General features: G+C 31.0%; 1 protein-coding gene across 1 annotated transcript in view; it reads right to left on the bottom strand.

The window, feature by feature from the left end:
- Positions 1–26,575, bottom strand: part of Sac1 (phosphatidylinositol-3-phosphatase SAC1) — a 61,200-nt gene that overhangs the window by 21,761 nt on the left and 12,864 nt on the right. The window contains exons 6-13 of the mRNA XM_016053212.5: positions 25,122–25,181; positions 21,636–21,669; positions 20,129–20,316; positions 17,317–17,400; positions 17,162–17,230; positions 14,054–14,133; positions 10,802–10,900; positions 3,155–3,293 (exon numbers count right to left, since the gene is read on the bottom strand). Of these exons, the coding sequence (XP_015908698.3) occupies positions 3,155–3,293; positions 10,802–10,900; positions 14,054–14,133; positions 17,162–17,230; positions 17,317–17,400; positions 20,129–20,316; positions 21,636–21,669; positions 25,122–25,181 (753 nt within the window). The remainder of the gene's footprint in view (positions 1–3,154; positions 3,294–10,801; positions 10,901–14,053; positions 14,134–17,161; positions 17,231–17,316; positions 17,401–20,128; positions 20,317–21,635; positions 21,670–25,121; positions 25,182–26,575) is intronic.

The following is a 26,575-nucleotide window of genomic DNA, read 5'->3' as shown; positions in this document are numbered from 1 at the left end:
TGAACTATGTTCCTACTTTATTATAGAATAAAAAATAGCCATATTTTAATTGTTTACATATTTCCACTTCACTTTTTTTAAGTTAAGTATAGGGATATATTTTTCCTTTTCATATTCCGTTCACTGATAAGCGCAAGAAATGCATTACCTCCCCGCAAATCAAAACTAAATCTTTTACGTTTGATTGAGAGCAGCATATCAAAAAAAATTATTCCTTCAGACACACGAGAGAAAATAAAACATTTGTCCCTTTCCTGCCCCCCTATGGATCTAAAGATCAAAGTCACGGAAGAAATATTGAAGTATACTCTGGACAAACGGGGAGGAAAATTCTCTCTCGCCCCACATTATCTTCAACTCAACTTCAAGGATGAGTCAAATTTCCACTCTTTTTTTCAACATTATCATTGCATTTCAGTCACCTGTCGCAACCATGCACACCATCATGCAAGTTATCACTTTTCAGCATCAGACATTTTTTTCTTATAATCAAAGAATGAAACTAATTTATAAATTCAGAGAAAGACAAAAAAAAGTAAGTAACATTAAAACAATAAATCAAAATGGAAAAGCCCTTATAGCAGCTAAAACCAAATTTGTTTTGTTTTAATTTAGTAAATCAGAAATACAATAGCATAAAACAAAAAAAAATTTAAGATATGCGTGTTAGCAGGACAGCACTTCATCAGGAGACACACTGCCTCCCAACACACAGGAAGCCTTTCGGTTGTCAGTGGTGAAACCCCCCAAAAACTCATTCCCCATTATGGAAAAACAAATAAGAAAAAAAAGAAATAGAAGTCGAAGAAAAAGAAATAAAAAATTAATGACGAACAATCACAATTTAAAAGTAGACAGAGTAAGACTTAATGATGATATGCCCACATATAAGAAAAATAAATAAAGATCATGTCACAGTTAAAATAACCAAATCAAAATAAAATATAAATTGTCAAATCCTTAAGAAAACTTTAGAAATAAATCTAGTGCTGACCCCTTTTTGAAAATCTTGAAAAAAACAAAAAACATTCAATGGGTAAAAATTCTAAAAAAATACTGCCATCAGAAATACATCTAGTTTGTATTTCTGACTTACTAAATTCTTTCTTATAGTTCACATCATAACAGGGTTCCCACTCAATATTTAAAAAGAAAATCAAGGACTTTTCAATGACTTTCAAGGACCTAAAATCAAATTTTCAAGGACTTATTTGGTATTACAGTTATATGCTAAAATACATGTCAACTAAATTTTACAATTATGTAGAAGCAGAAATTGTATATTTTTAAAGCACAATGCTAATTTGACAACAAATTTTTTTTAAATTAAATTTATCAGCTAGAAATACAAATCGTTGATAGTTGCATTGCTGTTTCAAATCACTTTATAAAAAATTTCAATTGACAAAAAAAGAAGAAAAAATCTAATTGACATATGAACGATACTAGCCAACATTTAAAAACTAGCATCAGTGAAACTCTTTATGAAAAATTTAATGAAGTGAATTAGAATTAATGAAACTAAATTAACGAATATTGCATATTACGTTAAACAAGCATAGTAAATAAATGATAAAATTTGTGAGTGTGTGGTTACTAAAATATAAATACTTTTTTTTAATATGTTAAATCAAATTTTAGGTTACAGGAAATGTATATAATTAGATAAAATATCCAAATATATCCATTTAACATATCTGTTCCAATTTTAATAAAAAATTATCTATTTTGTTACTTCAGAATATCAGAAATGTGTTTTGAACATGATAAAACTATTATAGTTAACTAACTAAGACTTACCAAGCTTTATTTTCTTTAAAATATATTCATAAAATAATATGCATAATTTTAAAAATTTTGTGAGTATGTGATATTATGCGATATATTATATATTTTAAGCGATTATTTGAATTTCATATGTCATATTTCGTGAATATGTATAATTTTTAAATCGCATTTATATGAATCTATATATACTATATGTCAATCAAAATTATAAGAAAGGTGAAGTAAGTCTCGAAGATTGAGTATATTACGTATCACGATGTGTGCTTTGTATGTTTCTTAAATCAGAACAATATGAATAGCAAATTATACAAAAAGCACAAACTTAGAAGACGTAAATCACCGTGATACATAAATCACTTTAATGTGAATTCTGTTGTGTGATTAGTTATTACTTTTAATGTGAATGGTGATTATTATGATGCAAATTGCAATTTGTGATTCGAAAGGTGTTTAATATAGAACAGCTATGTGTAATTCTGAAATCATTTTGATGAGAATCGAGAGTGGTAATTCTTGAATCTCTCTTTTCTGAATTCCAATGCGTGATTTGTAAACTACTAGAATAAGAATTGTTAGGCATGATTCTGAAATTACTTAAATACGTATCACGTTATATGAGTCACGTTATATGAATTGTAATCATGTGTGATTGATAAATCACTTTTATGTGAATCACAATGTGTGATTCATAAAATACCTTAATACAAATCCTGATGAGTAATTTGTAAATCACTTTCATTTAAATTGCAATTCGTAGAACATTTTATATGAATTCCAATCCAAAAATCAAGAATCAGCTTATTGTGAATCACAATGTTTATTCATAATCACTGAAACCTGTAGAACTAAATTTTATTTATTAGCAGTAAAAACTAAATATAAAAATGTGATTATAAATGATAAAAAATTAATTATCTTTCGTACGTAAATTAAAAGAACAAATAGGATAACAATATTAACCTGTCGTAATAATGAAGTTAACACACTGAACATATTTTTAAATCGTTAAAACACTATATATCATTTGAAAACTATGACTACAAAACCTAAAATTTACTAGAAATTTCAGCTTTTAAAACATCAGAGAGATGAACAATAATCTGGTGTGAAAAATCGAGGAGAGAAACTTCAAGCATTAAAAATAGCATCTATTAGAATTTATATAATCTTCCTTTGAATTTACTTATTATTTTTATACTGCTTTTTTGTAATAAAGATTAGTACTATCTTAAATCCTAAAAAATCAAGAACTTTTCAAGTACCCTAAGGAAGAATTCAAGGACTTTCCAGGGCCCCGATTTTTTTCCAACTAAATTCAAGGTTTTTCAAGAACCGTGGGAAGCCTGTAATGTAAAGAATTCAATACCTGAAGTTGTGACTGAAGTGATTCACGAGCTAACAGACTCTGAACAACATTTGTTCGGTCCAAACAGTCAACGCAATTGGTCCTAAAGACACCGTCTTGTTGGCAAGGAACAGAACCATCACGCAACATCATGAAATACCTACAATATTATTCAATTATTGGAAAATAGTTTTTTTTCTCTCTTTAAATACATAAATGTTTCTTAAAAAATAGGAAGACTATAGATAAAGCAACTGTGACCCTCCGCTACATTTTGAATATAATTATAACTTTTTATTTATTGCAAATCTTTTTCATTCTTAGCAATAACACATTTTTAACAGAAGATAACAATTAGTATTATAGAAAACTAATTGTCTCGAGTAACTATTTTTTTTTTATTATATAGAATAAATTCCTCGTATGATAAATAAGTGGGAGTTTTAAAATTTGTACATCAATTTGATTATGAATTGTCATTTCTAAATATAATTGAAAAAAAACAATGCTTATCTTATTATTGTCTTAATGTTTATCTTATTATCTACTTATTATTAGTTTTATAATAAGTAGTCTACTTAATTATTAGTTTTTTATTTTTTTTTAATATGAAATAAAATACCCAATTACAACAAAACATAGATTTTAGCTTGAAAATGAAAGTAAGACATAAAATTAGAAATTTGACTAAATACATAAAACTTTTAATAATTGGCAGTTTCAGTCTTGTATTGATAATGTCTCGATCCCTGTGGCAGAATTTTTTCGGGCTTTCTGCGACAAACTTCCCCGGCATTCATATTTTTTAAAGATACTTTTAATTATAACAATTACAAATTTGAAGTAATGTTGTGTTCACAGAAGAAAGTATAGAACAAAACAAATAAAAAAATTTAATTTTACAAGTAATATTATTTAAATTCTAATATTATCGCTATTCTAATATAGGGGGGTAATGCCTGGCGCCTCCACGTGGCGCCCCCTGGATACCCCTCACTGGGTAACTAAATGGCAGGCAACCAACATGACGAGCAAAAGAAAAGCTTTGGTTACGGCATCATCCGTCGCGCCAGGTAACAAGGGATGAGTTCAGGAATTAGGCAGAGGTTCATGTTCGAAAAATTCTTTACAGTTTCCAGTAGCACGTGGTCAGCCCTCGGGTAAGCCTAGTGCTGCTTTGCTGTCTACTTCAAAAGCTGGTGAGGCATCCAAAGGCGCAGGCCCTTCCTCTGTAGGAATCTCTGTACCCTAGAGGCACTCGGGGGACAGTGTGTCTGGTGCCACTGGATTGTCCAAGAGCCGGAGAAAGAAGTTAAGGAAAATGAGGGCCATGGCGGCGAGTGGCGGAGCTAAGAGACCTAGATCTTCTGAAGCAACACCCTCTCCCAATGTGCCAAGCTAAAAAGAAAAGAAGCCCAGGGAGGATGTTGTTCCTGGGAGGATAGTCCAATCCAGCGGAGTGGTTCTCCCTAGTGGGGATAGCTGAGCTGGAGAGGGGGATCCAACTGGGGGCGTCCAATCGTGTGTCTCTTTTGCGTGTGCCACCAAGTCGACCAAGATTGCTATAGTCCTGGAGGACTTTCCTCCGGACAAGCTATCTTTGGAAGACTCCAATAACATCTTTAAGGAGATCTTAGTGCAGACTGACGCCATTCCTTGTGGCGAAAGACTGCCTGAGATCTATAGTAACCACCTCCAAAGAGGAGTATTGGTATTACAGTGCAACGAGTTCACTGTAAGGTGGATCAAATGCCACTTTCACGGCAAAGCCTTGGGCAACCTCATGCTCAAAGTCATAAGTGCTGACGAGCTACCAAGGCCTGTTAAGGTAGCTTTTAAGACCAGAGAGCGATTCTCTGATCAGGGCACCTTTTTGTGACGTCTTCAGAGACTAAACCCAGGGTTGAAGTCTATGGGGTGGAGGGTTCTGCAAAGTGCTGCGGGACCGGGCACCTCTAGATGGATCTTTGAGGTGGAGCCCGAAGATGCGGAAGCTATTGTGAGAGCAAATTTTTGTGCACTCACTGGAGTGGATCGTGGTGTCTTCAAGATTATCCACGATCCTAACAGGAAAAAAGCAGTTGAGGCTTCAACAACATTGAATGTCCTCTCTGTTGAACCTGATGACCAGGAGGATGAACCTTGGAACGCTAACTCCCCTGACTCCAAGGTAAGTTCAATCGGGACTCTTGATTTTGCAAAGCTAGGGTTGGACTTCGAGTCAGACGTAACCTTGCGACCTGACTCACCAGCTTCTATGCTTGGTGTTGACGAAGCATTAGAGCTGTTAAAAGAATATGTCTTCTAATAATAACCAGATTAGGTAGGTGCCATTCTGGTTTTACTCATACTACTAACCAATTGTGGATACAATTAAGGTTGGTCAAATTAATCTCCATCATAGCATTGCTGCCTCTAGTCTTATGGCTAAAAGGTTAAATGATGGAGAACTAGATATTGCTCTTATACAAGAGCCTTGGAACCGAAAAGGTAGAATAATGGGTCTCAATGTTAAAGGTTTTAATATCTTTTATGATACCCGTTGTGACCTTCCCAGGACCTGCATAGTGGCTAGGTCAAATCTAAATGCCCTTAATCTTGTTAACTTTCTTAACACGGATTTAGTTGCTGTAAAGCTAAAATTCTATGACATTGAGACTATCTCTGACTTTATCATAGTTTCAGCCTATCTCCCGTATGAGGAGAAGGACCCCATTAGCTGATATTACTAGGGCTTTAATTGGCCACTGTAGTTCAAGCTGTAGATTCATCTTCGGTTGTGATGCAAATGCTCACCACACAGTGTGGGGTAGCAGTAATTGTAACCAGGGGGGGGGTGTACTTATGGAACATATCTTATATTTTAATTTGTATGTCCTTAATAAAGGAAATAGGCAATCCAATTCCTTTAGAGCAGCTCTGGAGAGGAAGATTGGGAGCTTCTCTGGTAAGTACAATAATGTTAATGATGTGGAGTGGACTGTTGCCCTAGTGCAACAGATCATACTTGATTCGTATCATATTTCATTTCATATTACGTCTACTAGCTCCCCAACGTGTGTTTCTTGGTGGTCTTCTGAGCTAAGTAAATTACGTAAGAAATGTAGGAAGTTATTTAACAGAGCAAAGAAATCTGAAGAATGGCAGTCCTACATAAACGCTCTAACTGCCTATAACAAGGCTATCAGAGCATCTAAACGTCGCTCATAGCAGACTTTCTGCGATGGTATTAACACTACTTCTGCCACCGCAAAGATTGCAAAAATTCTTACTGAAGACTTTAATTGCAGTTTAATTGCCATCCGTCTTACAAACGGAGGACACAGTGAATCAGGGGAAGAGGCTCTTGGAGAACTACTTGAAGCACACTTCCCTGGATCTCATCCCGTGGAAAATGAACATCTACACATTATTACCACAACTACTTGTAGTAAGAATGACTGGGAGGCTGCCAAGATAGTGGTCTCCTATGAGAAGGTTGTATGGGCCATAAAGTCGTTTAAGTCCTATAAGTCACCAGGCATGGATGACATCATACCAATGATGCTTATTCAGGGGGTGAATATATTGGCCCCTATTCCATGTAGGATTTTTTTGATTCTGTATAGCATTTGGGTATATACCTCACTCTAGGAGGAATACCAGGGTGATTTTCATACCAAAACCAGGTAAGGAAAATTACTTTGAGGCTTAATCATTCAGACCAATTAGCCTCACTTCCTGTCTGTTGAAAGCGATCGAAAAGCTAATTGACAGATACTTCAGAGACACTGTGCTCATAGAAGGCCACTGTCCTCCACACAGCATGCCTATCAACCAGGCAAGTCTACAGACACCGCTCTTTACGAGCTCTCCTACCTGCTTGAGAAATCTATCACAGATAAGAGAAATCTATCACACGTTTGATAAAGTTCCGCTTGAGACTATTATCAATGCACTTAGGAACAGAGGCATAAACTCAATAATTACCAAGTGGATAGCGAATAATCTATCCTCTAGGTATGTTTGTTCCTCTCTATTGGGTGCAAGCATGAAAGTGCATGCAACCGCGGGATGCCCCCAGAGAGGGGTTTTGTCCCTATCCTATGGTGTATGGTAATGGACTCCTTGTTAGTTCGGTTAACTGATCTTGGCATTCCCTGTATCGGGTACGCTGATGATGGTGTTATTATTGTCAGAGGCAAACATGAAAAAACAGTCTCTGATATCATGAATAATGCACTTCTAGAAGTTGCTCTGAATCAGGCTTATCTGTCAATCCATCCAAGATAAGCTATGTAGCCTCCCCACGAAAAAGTCATCTTGATCTAGATAATGTATACTACCTGGACCATAAATTGGAACTCACGGAGAAAGTCAAGTTTCTCGGGGTTTATTCTGACTCCAAACTAAATTGGGGTCATCATCTTGAATACAGTACCAACAGGGCCAGAAAGATTTTCTGGTCTTGCAGAAATGCTATTGGTAGAACCAGGGGATTATCCCTCAAAATAGTTTACTGGATATACTCAATGATTATTAGCCCTATCATCACTTATGGTGCAATCGTCTGGTTTTTCACAAGCCTCTCAAGATCCATTTTCCAACTAGAGATGAATGGTTTAATTCTCCTCGGTGGCTTAAAGGCAAATGCCTAACATGGTACACTGATGGTTCAAAAATTGGTGCCAAATCAGGAGCAGGAATTTATTGCTCCAATGACGGTACCAAACTTCACTTCCCCCTGGGAAACTATGCCATGGTTTTTCAGGCTGAGGTCTATGCCATTATCTTGTGCTGCAAGATATGATTAGACAAGGGATTTTAAAATACGACTATCCACATCTGTTCTGACAGTCAGGCTGCTCTCCTATCACTGTCAAGGTGTAAATTCACCTCTTTGTTAGTGTGGGAATGCTTCTTGGTCCTCTGCGACCTGTCCGCTCATAACAAGGTATCCCTGCATTGGGTACCTGGACATATGGGTATTGGTGGAAATGAGCTAGCTGAACAAGCAACCCAGGCTTTAATGCAATTTCCTGGGGCCCTGAACCTGTGCTGGGAATTTCTCCCACCTCATTTAGGGCATCCATTTTTAAGCTCTACGACACGATTGCCCATGAGCAATGGCGCGCTGCTGACGGTCAGAGACAAGCTAAGGAGCTGAATTGCGACTATCCTAGTGTACGTCAAAAGGAGCTCTTAAAGCTTAATAGAAACAGTTTAAAGAAGATCATAGGTCTTCTTACTGGTCACTGCATCCTCAGGAGACACCTACACATAATGGGAATAGAATCCAATTCTCTTTGTCGGGGTTGTCATCCCGAAGATGAGACATCACAACACATACCCCGATGTCTATTCTGCTCAAAGATTTGAGCATTTAGGACAGAATTGCGTCAATACCTGGGAACTGCAAGACGTTCCTGTAAGGTACTTGATGAACTTAATTTCAGCTATAGGTCTTTCTTGCTAATCACGATTTAGGGTTTGGGTACAATAGATTTCTAGTTGATGTGCCCTGCTCGTCAGAGCTGCCCAACCTCTAAGTCTAATATAAGAATGTGCTTTCTCGCATTTTGTATTCGAAAAATGAATTAATTATTTCCTCTTTCAAATTTTGTAAATCATTACAAAAATTAATATTTGTACATCAGTGCAAGAACTCGTACTTTCTTACAAAAATCGTAAAAACCGTGCAGTAACTTCAAAATAAAGATCGACAACAAAATCACACGAATAAGACTCTTCAAAAAAGAGGAATGCAAATAAAAATAAAAATTAAAGAGAACTCTTTAAAGAAAAAAATGAAAGAAAGAACATAATTTCTAGAGCGAACTATCGTTTCAACTTTTGCAACTTCTGAATTTTTTATTGTATATTATTCATTTGAAATTCTAACTGAAGCCAGCCATTATGAAATTTTTTTTCCAATCCAAAATGAGAATAGAAAAGCCACGATTATTTCTTTCCTCTTTTTTTGATGCCCAAGAAATGAATCTTTAAAAAAAATTTTGCAGAAAAAGAAAATCAAACATTTTTCGAAAAATTATGCAACAAGGAAAACCAAAATTTTTACGTTGCCAATTAAAAAATCTTTCTGCAAAAACTCTAACATTCTGCCACAATGTTGCCTCAATTCTGCCACGGGGGTCTCGATATTTTAAAAGCACAAATTAATTTCTATCAGTTTCGTTTACAGTTATAAGAAGACCTGATTAATTAAAACTGATTCGTTCTCCGTCTTGCAATCTAGAACAATCTAATAATTTTTTTTAACCTTAACAAAGTAATTCTGATAACTGGGATTCAATTAACTGAAGTTGTGCAATATTCAGTTTTACATTATTTGAGTTGTGAAGAATCATTATAATCAAAACTCTATAAACTATATTAAAGTATGTAGGGGGCATGCAACCCACAACCTTCTAATGGTCAATGGGCAGATTTCATCTTTTTGTCAAAAAATAATCTGGAGAATAATTTCCTCATTCAAATTTTTTAAAAAAAAATTATGATTGTTTTTTAAATTATTTTCAGTAAACTTTCTACATTCCAAATTTTTACAAATACAAAAACTTTTTTTTTTCTTCAACCAAAACATGTTTAAAATTTATTTCAAGAATTTAAATTTATTTAATAAAAATTAAAGATATTGGTAGTTACAATAAAGAGTAAAAAAAAAAAATATATATATATATATTTTTCCAATATTAAAACCCTAGTATGATTAAGAAGTATTATATACAATAAAGACAATGACCTAGGCTATACAAAGCAATAATTAAGCTACTGAGATTCCAATGACTAAATTACTTTTTTTAACACTAAACATAACACTAAATATACCTATTTCTACCATAGCCGGTCAAATGACCGGACTTAATGTTTCTTGATTAAATGCATGAAATATCGATGTTCGGCAGGAAATAAACTAAAAAAAAAAACGTTATAATAATTAAACAAAATTGCATATTGCAAATTTTTATGCATAGCAAACACAAAGAATAAGAATTTTTAACACATTTTTTTACATACACAGGATGTTTCCTTTGTACATTATCCGCAAACATATTTCTTCTAATTATTATTATTTCTATAATTCTTATAAAAATATATAAGAATTATAATTCTTATAATTATTCTAATAATTAATATTATTTCTTCTAAGAACTTGTTCTGTTCTTGATTGTTTTGACATTTTTCTGGGTAAAAACTAACAGTTAGATAGAACTGAAGTAAAGCTATCAAAATAAAATACAAGACACTTACCAAAACATTTAGTTTTTGTCACTTTCTCTTAAACAAAAATGCCAATCTAAAATTTCAGTAACTTTCCTGAAATTTGAGTTTACAGTTATTCTGATTGAACTCACGTTACATTGTAATTTCTGATCCGATAACTTTATAAAGCAATAAATTGTTCTCCGGGTCAAATGATCGGTTGTGGTAGAAGTAGGTATACAACATGTATTATTCAAAACAAACAAAATGCAAAAAAAATAAAATAATAATAATAGAATATAAACTGTATATAATTGTTAGAAAAAGTCATGAAGTCAAATGTGCAAAAACGATAAGCGCATTTTTGATGTAAAAGTTCTTAAACGGTCATTTGACCGATTATGGTATGTTTAGTGTTAAAAAATGTCAGTCCTCTAAAAATAAGAAAGGAAAAATTTCATTTACCCTTGATCAACGAGGTCCTGCCTGACTCGATCCATCAAGATTGACAATCTGTCCCATCTCATCTTACGACACTCATGGTGGAAATCAAACGATTCATACCTTAAAAAAGATTTTTGGGTTGTTATTTATGGAATTGATCCCTTTTTTTTAACACTTCAAGTATTGTTTAAGTTCTAAGTCAATTCACATTAAATTATTAGACTTGAACCACAACCCTCGGCATCAATAATATGGACAAACATGTGTTGTTGCCATTTAAAGGGTTTATTTATGATCATTGACAAGGGTGGTCACAGACACAAAAATTCGAAGATTAAAAAAAAAGAGTAAATAAAGAAATTTGGGAAAATTATTAGAACAAGTTTTAATATTTCACAGCATCACAGTTGCGGACAATCTTGCTAAATACTCAGATACACCAATATTTCTTTTCTATTAATAGAATGTTACATTTATAAGGTTACATATTGTAGTGTATCTACCACTACAAAAATACAATTCCAATTCCCTTGCATACAAGACACGTTAACTCGATTCTCCGGTGGGGTACCTTTTCATAGATGAAGGTTGACATTGTCTATAACAACACTTCCCACAATATTAGAAGATTTAATACTAAAAAGTTTAATTAGAGTTAGGCATGAAGTAGTTTTCTTAACTATGTCATGTAAAAAGAACTCCTATTTCAAATAAATAGAGGTGTTACTAATATCTAAGCATCTTAAATCATTTCCTTTAAAAAAATCTTTATCGTCTTAAATCTTTTTTTCCTTTAGGCTTAATTTAATTTTTTTTAAAATACATTGTAATAAATATTTTTTTGAAAGTTTTTAGAATAAAAATACATTTATGTTCGTGAACATTTATAATTTTTAAATCAATATGTTTCTTTTATTAGTTCTCCGTGGAATATATAAATAAAAGGGTCGAAAATGATTTTTCAAAGTTATCAAGACATTGCTATGGCCAGAAAATTGGTAATGTTTCTTAATTAACAAATACTGATAAATTATTTATTTTTTCCTCATTTGTAGATATTTACTTGTAATATTTCTTTATTATTCTTAATATTATTCTCAACAATTACCATGATTTAATATTTTCTTTTTATCCCAAATTAACAGTTTAAAACTGAAAGTGATATTCTTTTACTATAAAGTAATCCGGTAATATCACCTTATCAGGTGATGTTTGTAAAAAAAAAAATATTGAAAAAGTTTTTGAAAAACATGTTGAAAACAATATGTAACTTAACCATTTCAGAATTATTACTAAACAGCAAATATTTTATATTTACTTTTATAATGAGTTTTACATAAAATTATTTCCAGCCAAAACTGTTATTAAGAACTATCTTTACTTAACTAATATTACTTAACAATCTAGCGAGAAACATGAAGTAATTTTAAAGCAAACAAAAATTGAATAAAATTTTTAAAAAACAGTATATTAAGTTGCAATGTTAATTGAGCAAAATGATTATTGAAATCTAAGTTTGAATTTTATTCTAATAGACATTGATAACAAAAAGTTTTGGATTATTTTAATTGAGTAGATTTAAATTTTCATGTTACAATCTGCTTAGTTCTAATTACTGATTCTAGTTTAAACATATTTTTCTGATACTTAGGGGTTCCTATAAGTTTCAATAAAATTGAATTTCTTGAAGGTAAATGTGGGTCTTCTACTTAGGTCTCTACCCCCCCCCTTCTCCATTCTTTTACAATATTTCACTCTCCTCATAGAGTATCATTCTAGGCAAAAGGAAGAATATATTAATGACATTCTAGGTGATAAAAGAACGACTTTTTGTTTGAAATATTTTTGTAAGACTGAAAAATTGTTCCTATCAACTATAGTGAAAAACTGAAAAATTAAGCAGCTTTCAAGGACTGTAGAAACCGTGCATTATTATGATTTTTTTAGTAACAGTAAAAATTTTCTGAGAATGGCTTTTGCGCATATTATGTGGGTCTGCCCCCAAGGATATCCGATCGAAAACATTCCAGAAACGCTTGATAATAGAATCTTGAAAATACACAGAACAATGGTCAGTCCAGAAAAAAATTCTGATTATTTTTCTTTAATCCTCCATCATGCAAATTAGGGTTCAAAATGGAAGACTGAAAACCCATAATTTGACAGGTGTCTTATTTCCTGACGATTCCCGGTTTCGAGATATAACTATGCTTTTTCCCGATTTTCTTTTTTTCAAATTTCATTTTCCCTAACAATTCACAGTTTTATATTTGAGGTGCCGACAAACCCTACATAATGTACTGAACCGAATGAAATATGGAATTCATAGACATGGTTCAAATTGTTTAGTAGTTGAACCGATCGCTTGCAACAGTACTTTCGTTGGGTAAGTCACTGAAGAGATATTTCACTCTTAAGAATTAATATCAGACCTTCCCGACACAGAGACAACAGTATCAGTTTCAACTGCACAATATGGGGTTGTTACTGATCGCACGTATTATACCCAATATATTAAGAGGAAACACGTATTCACTGCACTCTTGTGAACTATATTAGGGGTTTTAGTTGCTGGAAAATCTTAGAGAAATGAGAAACATAAAACAAATAATGCTATTGTAAATGAAATAATTTAATATAGCTCAACTATCATCTTTAAATATCTCATAGACTAGACTTTGAGAGGTTCACATTTTTAAAAAGACAAAAATACGAAACAAAATTCCGTTATTTCGGCTGATTTTTAAATTTCCTGTATTTTCCAGGTTTTCCCTGTGAAGTAGCAACCCTGCAATAAAACACATGCTGCAAACCTCAAATAGATCTAATGAAAAATTTTAATAATCTGATGATGATAATTTGAACATTGGTGTTTTTTTTGCAAGAACCATTGGATAAAATTAAATGATAAATTACGCATGAAATAACATTTTGTTTAACTGATTTTATGTTAAATCCATATTTCGACTTTTCAGAATCGTGAAATCTGAGTTACTCTTTTTATAATTAAGATTAAAAAAAGCAAATAAAATTTTAAAGACTAAAAAAAAGCTATGCCAAATTATAATGTTCTTGCTTTTGAGAAGTTACGATGCTCTCAATCTTTGTCAATTTTTTACAGAATGGACCCATTAAAAAACCAAACAGGCATGAATACGTTTATAGTACTGATATAATGTCAGTTTAAAACAATTACTTACAATTTTAAGATGGAAAACAATTCAAAATTTAATTTGAACAAATTTTTATATTTCAAAGCATAAAAAGACATACTTAATATTAGAATTTCCACTAGACTGGATGATATCAGCTAAAGCATTCTCAAGTTTCTGTTCGCTGCCTTTATGATCAATCTATAAGCGAAATTTCTTTGTTACTTGCAATTTTAGAATTACTTTTAAAAAAACAACTATAAGAGGATAAATAATATTAAAAGTTTCCAGCCACATTTGCTATATTGCAATAAATAAAAAGTGTTTGCGTTTCTCAGTTCTATTTATAACTTAAATTAGGGTAATACACATGAATCCTGTCAAGACCCATTACACGAATTTTAACAAACAGAATTTTATCATGTTACCTTAGTTAACAATAATAATTGCATTTTTTAATACGACATAAAAACAACTTCTCCCATTTAAGAGTATGTAAATGCAGTTGAACTTGTTTAACTCGAACCTCTTTATCCCAAAATTTATAAGATACCCTACATTTACTGTCCAAAATCAATATATTTTCCATGTTTAAGCAGATTTTTTTCCCTTCAAAACCCCCGTTTCTCGAATTTCTAATAATAGAACACAAATGTCCAAACTTTCTTTATCAGTAAAACTCGTAGACAGAGATAAATGTCTTGTACCCACAGGAAGTAGGGATGAACAGGTTGGGGGTGTTTCTTGGAATTTCAATCACTATCCTTGCACTTCCTTAACTAGAAAGGAATATAATGATTCTGGCAGTAAGTGAGGGGTTAATGAGTAGTGACCACCAGGGATTAGCTTTTAATCATAGATAAGAAAGCTAAGAATTGAAATTCCATTTCACCTCAAAATTGCAACCAATGGATGAAAGGATAATTAAGAGTTTTAAAGTGAATTATAGAAAACCGTTGGTACACAAGCTTGTAGATGCCTTCAATGAAAAAAGTTCCATCCCAAAAATAATGATGTTAGATGCTATCAGAATGACTGTTTTGCATGGAGAAATGTGTCTAAAAACAATCCAAAATAGTTACAAAAACCTGGTTTTAAGAATAGCTGTGAAAATTATGAACAAAAGGGTGAAGGCATCAGTAAAGAAGAAGAAACTGCTGACACTGAAAATGCAGTGCCAGAATGGAGTGAAATAAAATCTGGATTTAATGTTGACATTGATTTTGAAGATTTTTCACAAGTGGACAACTGCCTGGCAACATGCGGAACATCGAAAGATGCGGAGATTACAGATAATGTCAAAGGAATATCAGTTGAAGAGGAAGAAGCTAAAGGTCATATTGATGAACCAAAAGTTAATGCAAAAGAGGTAGAAAAAATTGTAGAATTCTTATCAACTATTCTTGTATCTCAAGAAAATGATGGGTAAAAAGGATTTGCGTTCTTTTTAACCTTTAAAAGAATAATCGAAACAAATAAAGTTATATGTCACAAATGTTTGAAAAATTGTTTCCAGTGTTAAATGTATGTAAATAGATGTATGTGGTATAAATATTTTAAAGAAATGCCTATATTTTTCTACTAACAGCAATTATAGCACTTTTAATAGAATTTCTTAATAAAATTTAATTTTTTAAAGTACTTGCATAACTCAAAACCTCTTTAACTCAAATTTTTCGCTTTTCCCGTGAGATTAGAGATAAACAGGTTCAACTTATTGGACAGAAAAAAATTAAACTCTCCATTGTGATCTTCATCGTCGAAACAAGTTTTTCCCAAATCAAATAAGAGCAGATAATGCATTTGTTCTTGGAACTGAGCCGTTAGTTCACAGCACTCGCCATTTAAGTGACACTGATCAAAGCAGTGCCCTTGGAGAAAAGAATCTTTAACAACAGATTCCTTTGTGAGCATTCCATTCATTATTCCTAGCTGTATTTGAAGTTTTGAAAAAAGAAACTTCTTAGTTTGGGAAATTTTATGTGATGTTCAATTTTTAGATTTAATTTATTATAGAGGTGCACAAACGTTTTGAATAAAGGGCAACTTGTACAAGAGCCATAAAGGGCCACATATTTAGATACCTTGACAGCAATTATGATATTTTAATATAAACATCAGGGTTTTAGACAAAATTCTTTTAATCAGACACCTTAGTAATATATATTGGCATAAAATTAAATTCTCCTAAACATTAAAATTTATTCAAAACTGAAAAATAGCACACTTACACTTTTCAAAAAAAAAAATTTTTTCTAATCAAAAAATGAATTTATTGGGGGAAAAATATAGAGATGGGAGAAATGTAATGGTTTTTTAATCACATCAATTGACATAAAAGTTTATCTCAAAATTACGTCTTATTAATATCTTTAGAATTATGTCATATTAAAAAGATTATGATTTAAAAAACTTAAGAAATTCGTTAAGATAGTCGCCGGAAAAAAAAGCCATAGAAAAACTACATTCATTTAGATTTAGTGTGTCAAAAATTCAAATGTGCAGTTCAAAATTTTTGATTTTTTAAAAACAATTATAGTTGTTTTTTTTTATTATGTTCAGATGCTGCAACAAGGTGCGTAGCCATATCTTTCAACAAAAAATAAGCACCATTTAAGTACTCAAAAATCATTTTTAAGCACTATATACATTAACAAAATGTAAAATAATTTTCAAAGACTTTACATCATCAAGATAAAATAACTAGTTTCTATTTATTGGTAAATACAAAAAGATATTTGCGATCCTTAGCCTTAATGAGACCTTTCATCCTATAAGGAATAAAAATTATTTTTTAAAAGTATTGTCACTTACGTCCACAGCCGACGACGTCACACTAGCGATAGGATCAAATCGTATTGTCCATTAAAATTTCATGACAAAGTGGATTTTAGCTGAGCGCACAAGATGTTGAGAAAAGAAACCTTAATATTACCTAGATTTAAGATTATTTTCACCTTAAGACTAGTTTTATTTAAGGATTTTTTCATGCTAAGACAACCTCGATTTAAGGTCTTTATATAGAAGGTTGTTTTCCAAGGTTTTGGATTAGGGTAATGTGCACAGAATAGATCAGATCGTGACAGATTTTGTTTTAAGATTAGAAGGTTTACACATAAACCGCATAATAAACTTTTGAGGTTTGCATTAAAAGGTTTTTGCTGAGTGAAAATAAACCTTATTTTCCTATCTGGGTGTTTATTACTCTTTCAACCTTTAGAAGACTTACCAAGTTTACTACTATTTGTGGACCATAGTTAAAGATTTGATTATCAAAATGCCTCTGGAAACCATCTGACTGAAATGAAAATTAAACATTATGAATTAAACATATAGAATGATTAAACATAAAGAAGAAAAAACACAGAAGAATATCTCCCTTACATGATTAGAATTGTTTAAGGTTGGTCTTGGTTTGTATTTCAAATTAGGAAGTTGGTTCCAAAACAAAGGAATAGAGCCTCTAGTCTAGAATTCGAAGAAAAGATTTTATTTAGAAAACAATAAGTTTTAATTTCTTATGACATCACATATAATTCCCTTAATATCTTTTTGTAAGATACTTTCAATAATAGCAAATATACATGTTACTAATTTAAATTAACAGAAGCGTCAACTTCAAAAAAAAATTATAATGTAATTTCTTAAATTGAATATGGAATATTTTTTTTAAAATTCGAATATTGTGAGCGATATTTTCAAATTTTGTAAGGGGAAAATGCACAAGTTATTTTCTTTTCTTGTAAGTCATCATCAAATTCAAAAACACATTAAAAATAGTGAAATCCATAGCAGTAACTACCGGGGAAAAAAATGATCAATGGTGAAATAACGCAAATCGGACTCTTCAAAAAAGGTTTCCTCAATGCGCATTAATTTCGAGATTCAATTGTTGTAATAAAAAATATGGGATTTTAAAAACTGTGTGGAAATCAATAGTAATAATTGCAAAGAAAAAAAAATAACGAAAATTTCTGCAGGAAAGAAAACCAAATTTTCATTATTCTCTGTTTTCTTACGGTTCTCAAATGAGAATAGAACAAATCACAATTTTTTTTTTTTTTTGCTTTGCACTCTGCTGCACCAGAAAGGCATCTTTTGAATATAATTCTTGAAATTATATTCAAAAGGCATCTTTTGAATAAAATTTGTTAAAGAAAAGATAAAATGTTTCGAAAAGTTCTGCAGAAAAGAAAACCAAAAATTTTAACTTTCTAGAGGAAAAATCTTTCTGCAAGAACTCAATAACATTCTGTAGCAATCAACGTCACCATGATTCTGCCAAGGGGAGATTATTTATTTAAAAAAACATCCTATCTACTTATATTCTTGCAATTTATTCTGTTCCCATATTTGCTTCTATGTACTGTATGTTTTATTAGTTTAGTGATATCTGTAAAAAATAATAATGGCTACATAAACACATATTGATCAGATATTTGATTTCTAACATCAGATATTGAAAACTGTACCCACAAAATGCCAGGCAAAAAAGCCAAATTTAAATGTCAAAATATTTGCTTTAATTGAAACAAAGTATTAATTAAAATTAAAGTGTTCCTGTCCAACAATTTTGTCTTCATATCCAGATGAACAGCAACAAATAGTATTGAGTATAGTTAAGTGCGGCGAGCTCTCAGCTTATCGCTTATAGCTCTGCGTTTACAGCGACAAATATATCAAAGCGAAGCGTTCTATTTTTGTATCGAATATGTTGCCACATTTTTAATACAAAAGTTAAACTTTTCTCCACTTTGATAAATGTAAACTAATGCGAACCTTACAATTAAATTATTAATTCCTTCGTATATTATTGGTTCAAGTTGTCGAAAATTAATATTTCAATTGTAAGGTTCACATTAGCATACATTTATAAGAGTGGAGAAAAGTATATGCATTTTTTAATAGTTTTTTGAATATGGCTCTTTGAAGACGAAAAAGCATAGATTTTCTTACAAAATGACTGATAACTAAAAAACTAATCCAAATTTTTGAAATAGAAAAAAAATACTTCTTCATTATATCAAAACACAATTATGTGCTGAGTTTCGTGCCTGGGCGAGGCTTCTGGAGCGATATATTGTGATTACAGACAGACACACACACAGCCGCGTTTATTATTATGTATAGATATATAAGGCTTAAGTTGTTTAAAGAAATACTTATAATTTATCAGACTGAAACAGATTATTAAATTCTAATGAATAAAATATGATGTTTACCTTTATTAGCTTTGAGTTTGTTTTGATACAAAAGAATCAGCTATTTAATAATAATTTTGTTTTTAAAAGTTGTTTATGTTTACTTTTGTATTCTGTACTTGTTGAAGCCTGTATGTATGTTGTACTAGTAGCGCCACCTACATTAATTAGAAAAAATGTTACTTTTTAGTTTTTTCTCATCACGAAATTTCCATAATATAATTTTTTCTTCATACTCGTTCGCCTTATCTAGTTCGTTATTCAATTCAGTTTCATCTTCAAGAAGATTTTCAACTGCAGAGTTTATCTTTTTTAACTCTGTTTCTTTTATTTTTTATAGCTCTAAGTTTTCTGCTAATTCATCAAAATTAATTTCTTCTACTGATAAATTATCTTCTATCTTTTTCAAATAACTAGTTACTGCTCTTCTTACAGAAGACAGTTTTGTTTCCACTTCTTGGAATTCTAATTCTTTTGCCATGCTTAATGTCTAAAATAGTTCAAATAACTATAAAGTCTACTTACCCCTTCTTCGGGATAAATTTAGAATATATTACCGGCGTTAATAATCCAATGGATGCGTTGATCATTATTTAATGCGCAACACTATCTTCACGAGCCACGCTGCGGCTCAACTTCACCATATTAATATTTTTCATTTTGTTTGCGTATTATATTACGAGCTCATGAAAATAATGTTGATCGGATTTTAGATAAATGTCAGCTAAAATAATAAATTGCGGATTTATAATTAATATGTTTATTGATATACTGTGCATTGGTCTATCTCTGTAGATGCAATGGAACCAACTAAAATATAACTTTTTTTCTAATTAATGTAGATGGCGCTACTAGTACAACATACATACCGGCTTCAACAATACTTTTGTATTTCGTATTGTTTCTAAAATTTTCTATAAGTTTTTTATGTTTACTTTTGTATTAAAAAACACGCACACGACAGAAACAATTTCAAACAGCTTCAAACTTGTTACCTGTACAAAGGAACTTTTACAACCATCACATTCAATAATTTGCTCTGTTTCTACAAAATTTGCAGGGTTACCATCCTCATTAAGGCCACGCATAAACAAGCGACAGCCAGCTCGCAAACAGCTTCTACGTGACACCAGAATCCAAGAAAATGACTTCTGATTGATTGTGCACTGTTTAATTGTGATGACTAAACTCAAATAAAGAATATAACTAAGCTAAATTTATTTTTCAATGTAAGACACAGTCTATGAAATTATTATCCAGACAGTTTAAGCAGATTCTATACCAAAGAGGAAACCTTCATTTCCATTTAAATAATTTAAAATTTAATAAAAAGCACAGAGGGTGCATAGCCAAATCTTTCAACAAAAATAAGCACCTTTTAAGCACTCAAAAATATTTTTAAGCACTATATACATTAACAAAATGCAAAATAATTTTCTAAGACTTTACATGATTATGATAAAATAACTGACAATGACAAATAACTGACGTTTCTGACAATGAACTTTTTTCTGGATTATATTAGCCACCATGAAAAGATCTAAAGATTTTTCGGTTCGATTTCAGAGGGTGGAAAATGAAGCCTGAAATTAAGAATACCTTGCAAAATACAGCAAAGTTGCATGTGAGAGTGCTAGAATCCCAATGAACCTGGCTCGGTCGATGCACGAGCGGACTCCCAATTATTTCATCAAACATGTAAAATGATAGACGCTTTCATGCCATGAACATTCATATATTTCATGCCAATGACGCTATGTACCATGAAGCAAGTTCAAACGAACTATAATGTTTCATATGCTGAAACAAAATTTTTTAAACAAATTATGGCACTTAGAATTACGAAATGGGAAAATAATTCTGCAATAATTTATTTGCACTTCATTATTTTAAAAAACATTTTTTCAGCACTCTACACTTCCAGGCTTCCTGAACTTCTGTCCTTTAAAATACCAAAGTAGGTGAAAGAGAATTTATCATGAAAAGTTTCTCCCATCATATAGTGACCTCTAAGGTCAATGTCTGCTTGTGAATGTTTAAAAAACTAAACTGAAACAAGTGTTGCTCACTCATTCAATTCATAGAGTACAAATAAATATTGTTTCCTTTATTATAGTGAAACAAATATAGCTTAATAATAAAAATGATTAAATTTTTATTAAACTGAAGATTATTGACTAAATTTAACATTTCAGGGTTTTGAAGGCGTAAGAATTTCACCAAACTGTGAAGAGTTGAGTTTATTTAATGAGTATTTAGCATATGTAGGCAACAACTTGATGAAAAAAATGTGATTACTAAACCTTTTTTTTAATTTACTACTTCATTACATCCAGGTAAGATGTTTTCCGTTATCAGAAACACTTCACTGAGCAATCCAAAATCACTCAAATTAGAAATTAAATTTAATAATAAATTAAAAACTTCATGCTTTTAGTTCAGACTCACAGATGAATAAAAATGCATACTAAGTTACACAAACAGAATACTTAAAAAGGATACAGCCATGTACAACAGGTAGCCAATAATTTTGCAACTAAAAAACAGAAAAAGAAACACAATTTTAAAGAGTTATCAATGAGGGAAAAAAAATTTTCTTTTGATTTATTAAAGAATTAACATTCCTAACATTAATATATTTACCTATATGAATAAATTTTTATTTGAAGCATTGAAGAATTAACTTCAACAGTATTAATGGTTTTTTTTTCATACAATGTGACAATGAATAGCATTTTACATTGATTTTTATTGGTCAAGTGGTAACAAACAAAACTTGGTTAAACTTCTATTTAACGAACTTCCATTTCGCGAATTTCTCTATTTTGTGATTTTCTTCGAGGAAACAAGAATATTTTGGAAATAACTTCGTAAAATAACTTCCAAACAGTGAAGTGAATTTTCTATTTAGAGAACTTTTCTTTAAGATCCACTTTCCCACAGTTTTAAACTTGTTAACGCATATTATAGGGGAAATGACTTCATTTTCGTAGCCTTTTAATTATTAAAAAAAAGCAGTAAAATCCCTTTCCTTTTTTGTTTGCAATTCAAACTAAAAACTTAAGAGATTTTATCGGTAGCAATTAAACTTAAGAACGTATGTGGTATTGTATGTTTAAAATTACTTTAAAATAAATACATCTATGATTTTATGCATAAATGTAGCTTTTTAGTTGAAAATGTATGTAGCATGATACTGTAACAATGGACAATGTTTCGCTCTATTCATACTTTCCATACTGATTTCTTTTATAGCAAAAATTTATAAAATAAATAGTTTACAAGACAGTGTTTTCATTACAAAAAAAAATGGGAGAGAATTTCTCACCCTTTCTCAAAAACAGGGTGAGAATTCAAGAAGTTAAGTGAGATTGCTAAAAATTTTAAAAAAAACATGAAGACTTGGGAAAAAATTATTTCTTTAATTATAATACATTTTTAACATCTTCTAATTGAATATTTTTGCTGCAACATCATATGGAAAATGTTCTATATCTACTTTTTCATCAACTATTATATTTATTTGGCTGAAAAATATCCGTATTTGTTTCGTTTTGACCGTTTCTACGGATATTTGTTTCATTTTCATTTGTCCGTTGAAGATGTCGCCTTAACAAGGTATTTGTCCATCTTACATTCATGCACAAAAAATGTAAACGTTTTACATGAAGAAACCTTAGCCCTTACCTACGGTGAACACGTGGTTGCAGAGAAATGTGTTCTGAAAGGGATTCGGGGGGGGGGGGGGTGTTCTGCTTTTCGCACCAGTTCTGAACAATACTGGTAAATAGGGAAGCTAGATAACAAGGACCGATGTTCAAAACAATGAAAGATCAAGGAAGAAAAGTGAAACCTGATTTATTCAAAATGGCTAAAGACGAAATTTTTTCCAAAATTCGCGCATTTTGAAATTGATTAATAGAGTTCGCGAACTTCTCGCGTTAATTATTTTTTATTGCGAGAAAAGAAAGAAATATGTGAGATTCTCGCGCTGTAGTGAAAACACTGCAAGATAAAGGTGTCTCAATTGCCATTTTAATTATGTTTAGTGTTTATGAATTTAAAACCTGTTTTGTGCTGTTAAAGTATTTTAAAAATCTTTTTTTTTTTTATTTAACAAATTTTCCATACGACGAACATTTTAGCTGGATTAAGCGACTGCATTAAATAGAGGTCAGACTGTGACTGCATATGCATAATTACTCTCTCTCTCTATATATATATATAGATAGATACGATATATATAACAGTTAAAAATATAGAGAAAACATGAAAAATAAATTAAATTGTTTTTGAGCGCTCCTTACATTGTATACATAGATTTTGCTTTGTATATATTGATACAGTATTAAAAAGCACTCCTTTTTGCTAATATAACAAACACATGTTAGTCTCAATGAAGTGTTTTGTTTCTGTTTACCTCAAGAATTTGTCAATGGTGAAAATTCCACCAAAATTTTCTTATATTCCGTCAAAGGTGCAGACGAGGTAGTTAAATTGAAAATAAAATCTTCGCTTTCAACTCGGAATCCGGACGACGAAAGTAGCATCGGTCGAGCATCGACCCAGCAAATTGAAGTGAGGGCTCAGCCTTACAATGTAACTTAGGTTTTGGAATAACTCTAACATCAGCACCTGTATCAACTAGTAATCAGTCAGTCATTAGGAAACCACCATTTTAGTTTTCAGTAGAGCCACTTGTTACCTACTTGCATTTTCTTGATGAGGCTCCAAAATTGGTGAGGTAGAAATAAAATTCTTTAGCGGTATCAACATCTGGAATGAGAGTGTCCTCCCCACAACCAAAAGATGGACTTCTAGACCAAATAGAATTTTGACCACTTTGAACAATTTCCATCAAGTTTGCAACTTGTTTAGACAACTCTGAAACTCAATGTTCTAAACTAGGATGGCACTGAAGTCGAAATGACTAAAGTTTGAGGTGCAAACTCTAGAATTCTGTCAACCATAATTGCCCCCCACTCATTCACAGGTAGTCTTTCTAATCACACTGATTTTAGCACTCTCGAATAGTTTCGACATTGTTTTTAGGGATATTTACCAATTTTCTTTCAATTCCATTTTTTTTTACAACACTTGAATGATTGTAGACACATTTGTGACATCATAAATTAACAATCCTCTTTCCAGCAGCTATTTTTTATTTCGTTTTTGAACATTTATATGAATTTGATAATTAGATTTTAAACTAATTTAGTAACAATGTTCTTTTTTTAAATTGCCAACTTTTAATAAATGTGATTGCCTAATATTTTTCATTCACTTTGCAGGGTTTTCTTTTTGAGGGGGCAGTTAAATTGCAGCTTTAATGAATAAGTGCTATGGGTATTTTGAACCCCTGAAATCTTCACTTATAAAAAAAATAGGAAAAAAATTCTGAAAATAGGAAAAAAATTCACTTATTTAATTTAAAGCTGCTGAATTTGTAAGTAAATTTGAAATTTTTGGTGGAAAACCAGAATTTTTTAAAATAAGTATGAATTTAAGGAAGGAATTAAAAAATAAAAGTGGAAAATCCCTTTCCTGGGAACAGTTGATTTTTTTTACCAATGTTGTTGTCAAAAACTATATTTTTCAAGCATTTTTATTTGAAAAATGCATGTTATAAAAGGCTAAAATTCGAAATAGTTAGAGTTTTATTTAATACAATGTCATATAAAAACTTGCATATTTATTTGAGATACAGATAAAGTATGTCAGCAACTACAAAAATGAAGATTTTGTGAGAAAAGCTGATGTGCAGTTTCAGAATACAACTTAAATTAATTTCTAAAACAAAGTTCCTAGCAAATCAACTTGATGAAAATGAATAGTTTACAAAAAATATCAAATTTTATATTTTGAAGTATTAAAGAGCCAACTTATAATAACAAATAACTTTCATATTAAATACTGCTAAATTACTTAAATACTTAACTACATTTTTCTTAGCAAAACTACAAAAATACCATTAAAGAAATTACTTACTTCTTGTTGGGCTAGGAAATCCCTCATAATATGTCCATTCCAAATGAATCGTTGATCTGCCTAAAATATTTATAAATAATTAATACACATTTTTATGACTTTAAATCAGGGTTTCCAACCCAAGTGAACTATTTTCAAAAGAACAGAAAATATGTCTAAATAAGAAATATGACATACTGAAGTAGTTTATAATTGCAATCTAATTTAAATAATATTAATATGCCCAGAGACAGAATTTTTTCGAGCTATCTGTGACAAAACTTCCTCTAGCACTAATATCTTTCTGCAAGGTTCTTTTAATTATTACAAACATATATGTTACTCATTTAAAATAACAAAAGCGCTGTGTTGACAAAAAGAAACAATTTATAATTTGTTTAAATGAAAGTGTAATAATTTTTTATTCTAATATTATGGGTGATATTCTTATATTTTATTGGGAGAGGGGGGGGAATGCACAAATTATTTCCATCTTCGCATTTTGTAGATAATCATCACAATACAAAAAATAATTTAAAATCATGATATCCGTAGTAGTAATTGCCGAAAAAAAGATCGATAGCGTGATCATATGAATCGGACTCCTTGAATGTGTGTTTTGTTTCGAGATTAGGTTGTCGTAATAAATAATATCTAATTTAAAAACTGTAAAGAAATCAAAAGCAACAACTGCGAAAAATTATTGCCTTAAATAAATACACATATGCACGATTCAAATTTTCCATATTGTTTGAAATATATTGGGATATTTAAAAACCACGCAAAAATAAATATCAATAACTGCCGAAAATACAATCGAAACATTGCATCGATTTACGATACTATCGGCGTAATTTGAGTGAGTCAAAAATTTATTATTTAATGCATTATTCAAATATTAAGTGTAAATTTCAGATGAAAAGAAAAAATTTTTTGCCTTTCAAAAGAAAAATCTTTCTGCAAGAACTCTAACGTTCTGTGACTATGTTGCCGTGTTGCTGCGATTCTGCCAAAAGAGTTGATATGCAAGGTATTCAACACATTTTTAAAAAAGAGGAAATTTAAAGAATAATAATTGGAATTTAGAGCATCTCTTAAATCAAAACAACTGTTTTTTCCTTCAATGTTTCTTGTAAAAATTTATAAATAAATATATAGAATTTAAACAAAAATTGATAAAACTTTCTAATACTTTGAAGTAAAATTTATGAAAACATTTTAAAGTGTATTTTTAGTGTGAACATATTAAAGTGTACTTAGGATGCTTAATTTAAAAAAAAGAAACTTATAAATTTGCTATGACACTAGTATAACATGTTATTGAAAAGCAGAATTAAATCTGATTCAAATTCTGATATGTTTAGGATTTAGAAATATTATAACATTATGGAAAGTTCTTGTTATTTTATTGTAAACTGTAATGGTATGTAAAAATGTAAGGTGTATTTAGATCTGAAAGTAACATGTGAAAAATC

Source organism: Parasteatoda tepidariorum, chromosome 1 (assembly GCF_982258835.1).
Source record: "Parasteatoda tepidariorum strain Cologne lab strain chromosome 1, Ptep-v5.0, whole genome shotgun sequence".
NCBI classification, from domain to species: domain Eukaryota; kingdom Metazoa; phylum Arthropoda; class Arachnida; order Araneae; family Theridiidae; genus Parasteatoda; species Parasteatoda tepidariorum.
The sequence above is the reverse complement of the archived record's forward strand: the minus strand, read 5'-3'. Positions and strand labels throughout refer to the sequence as shown.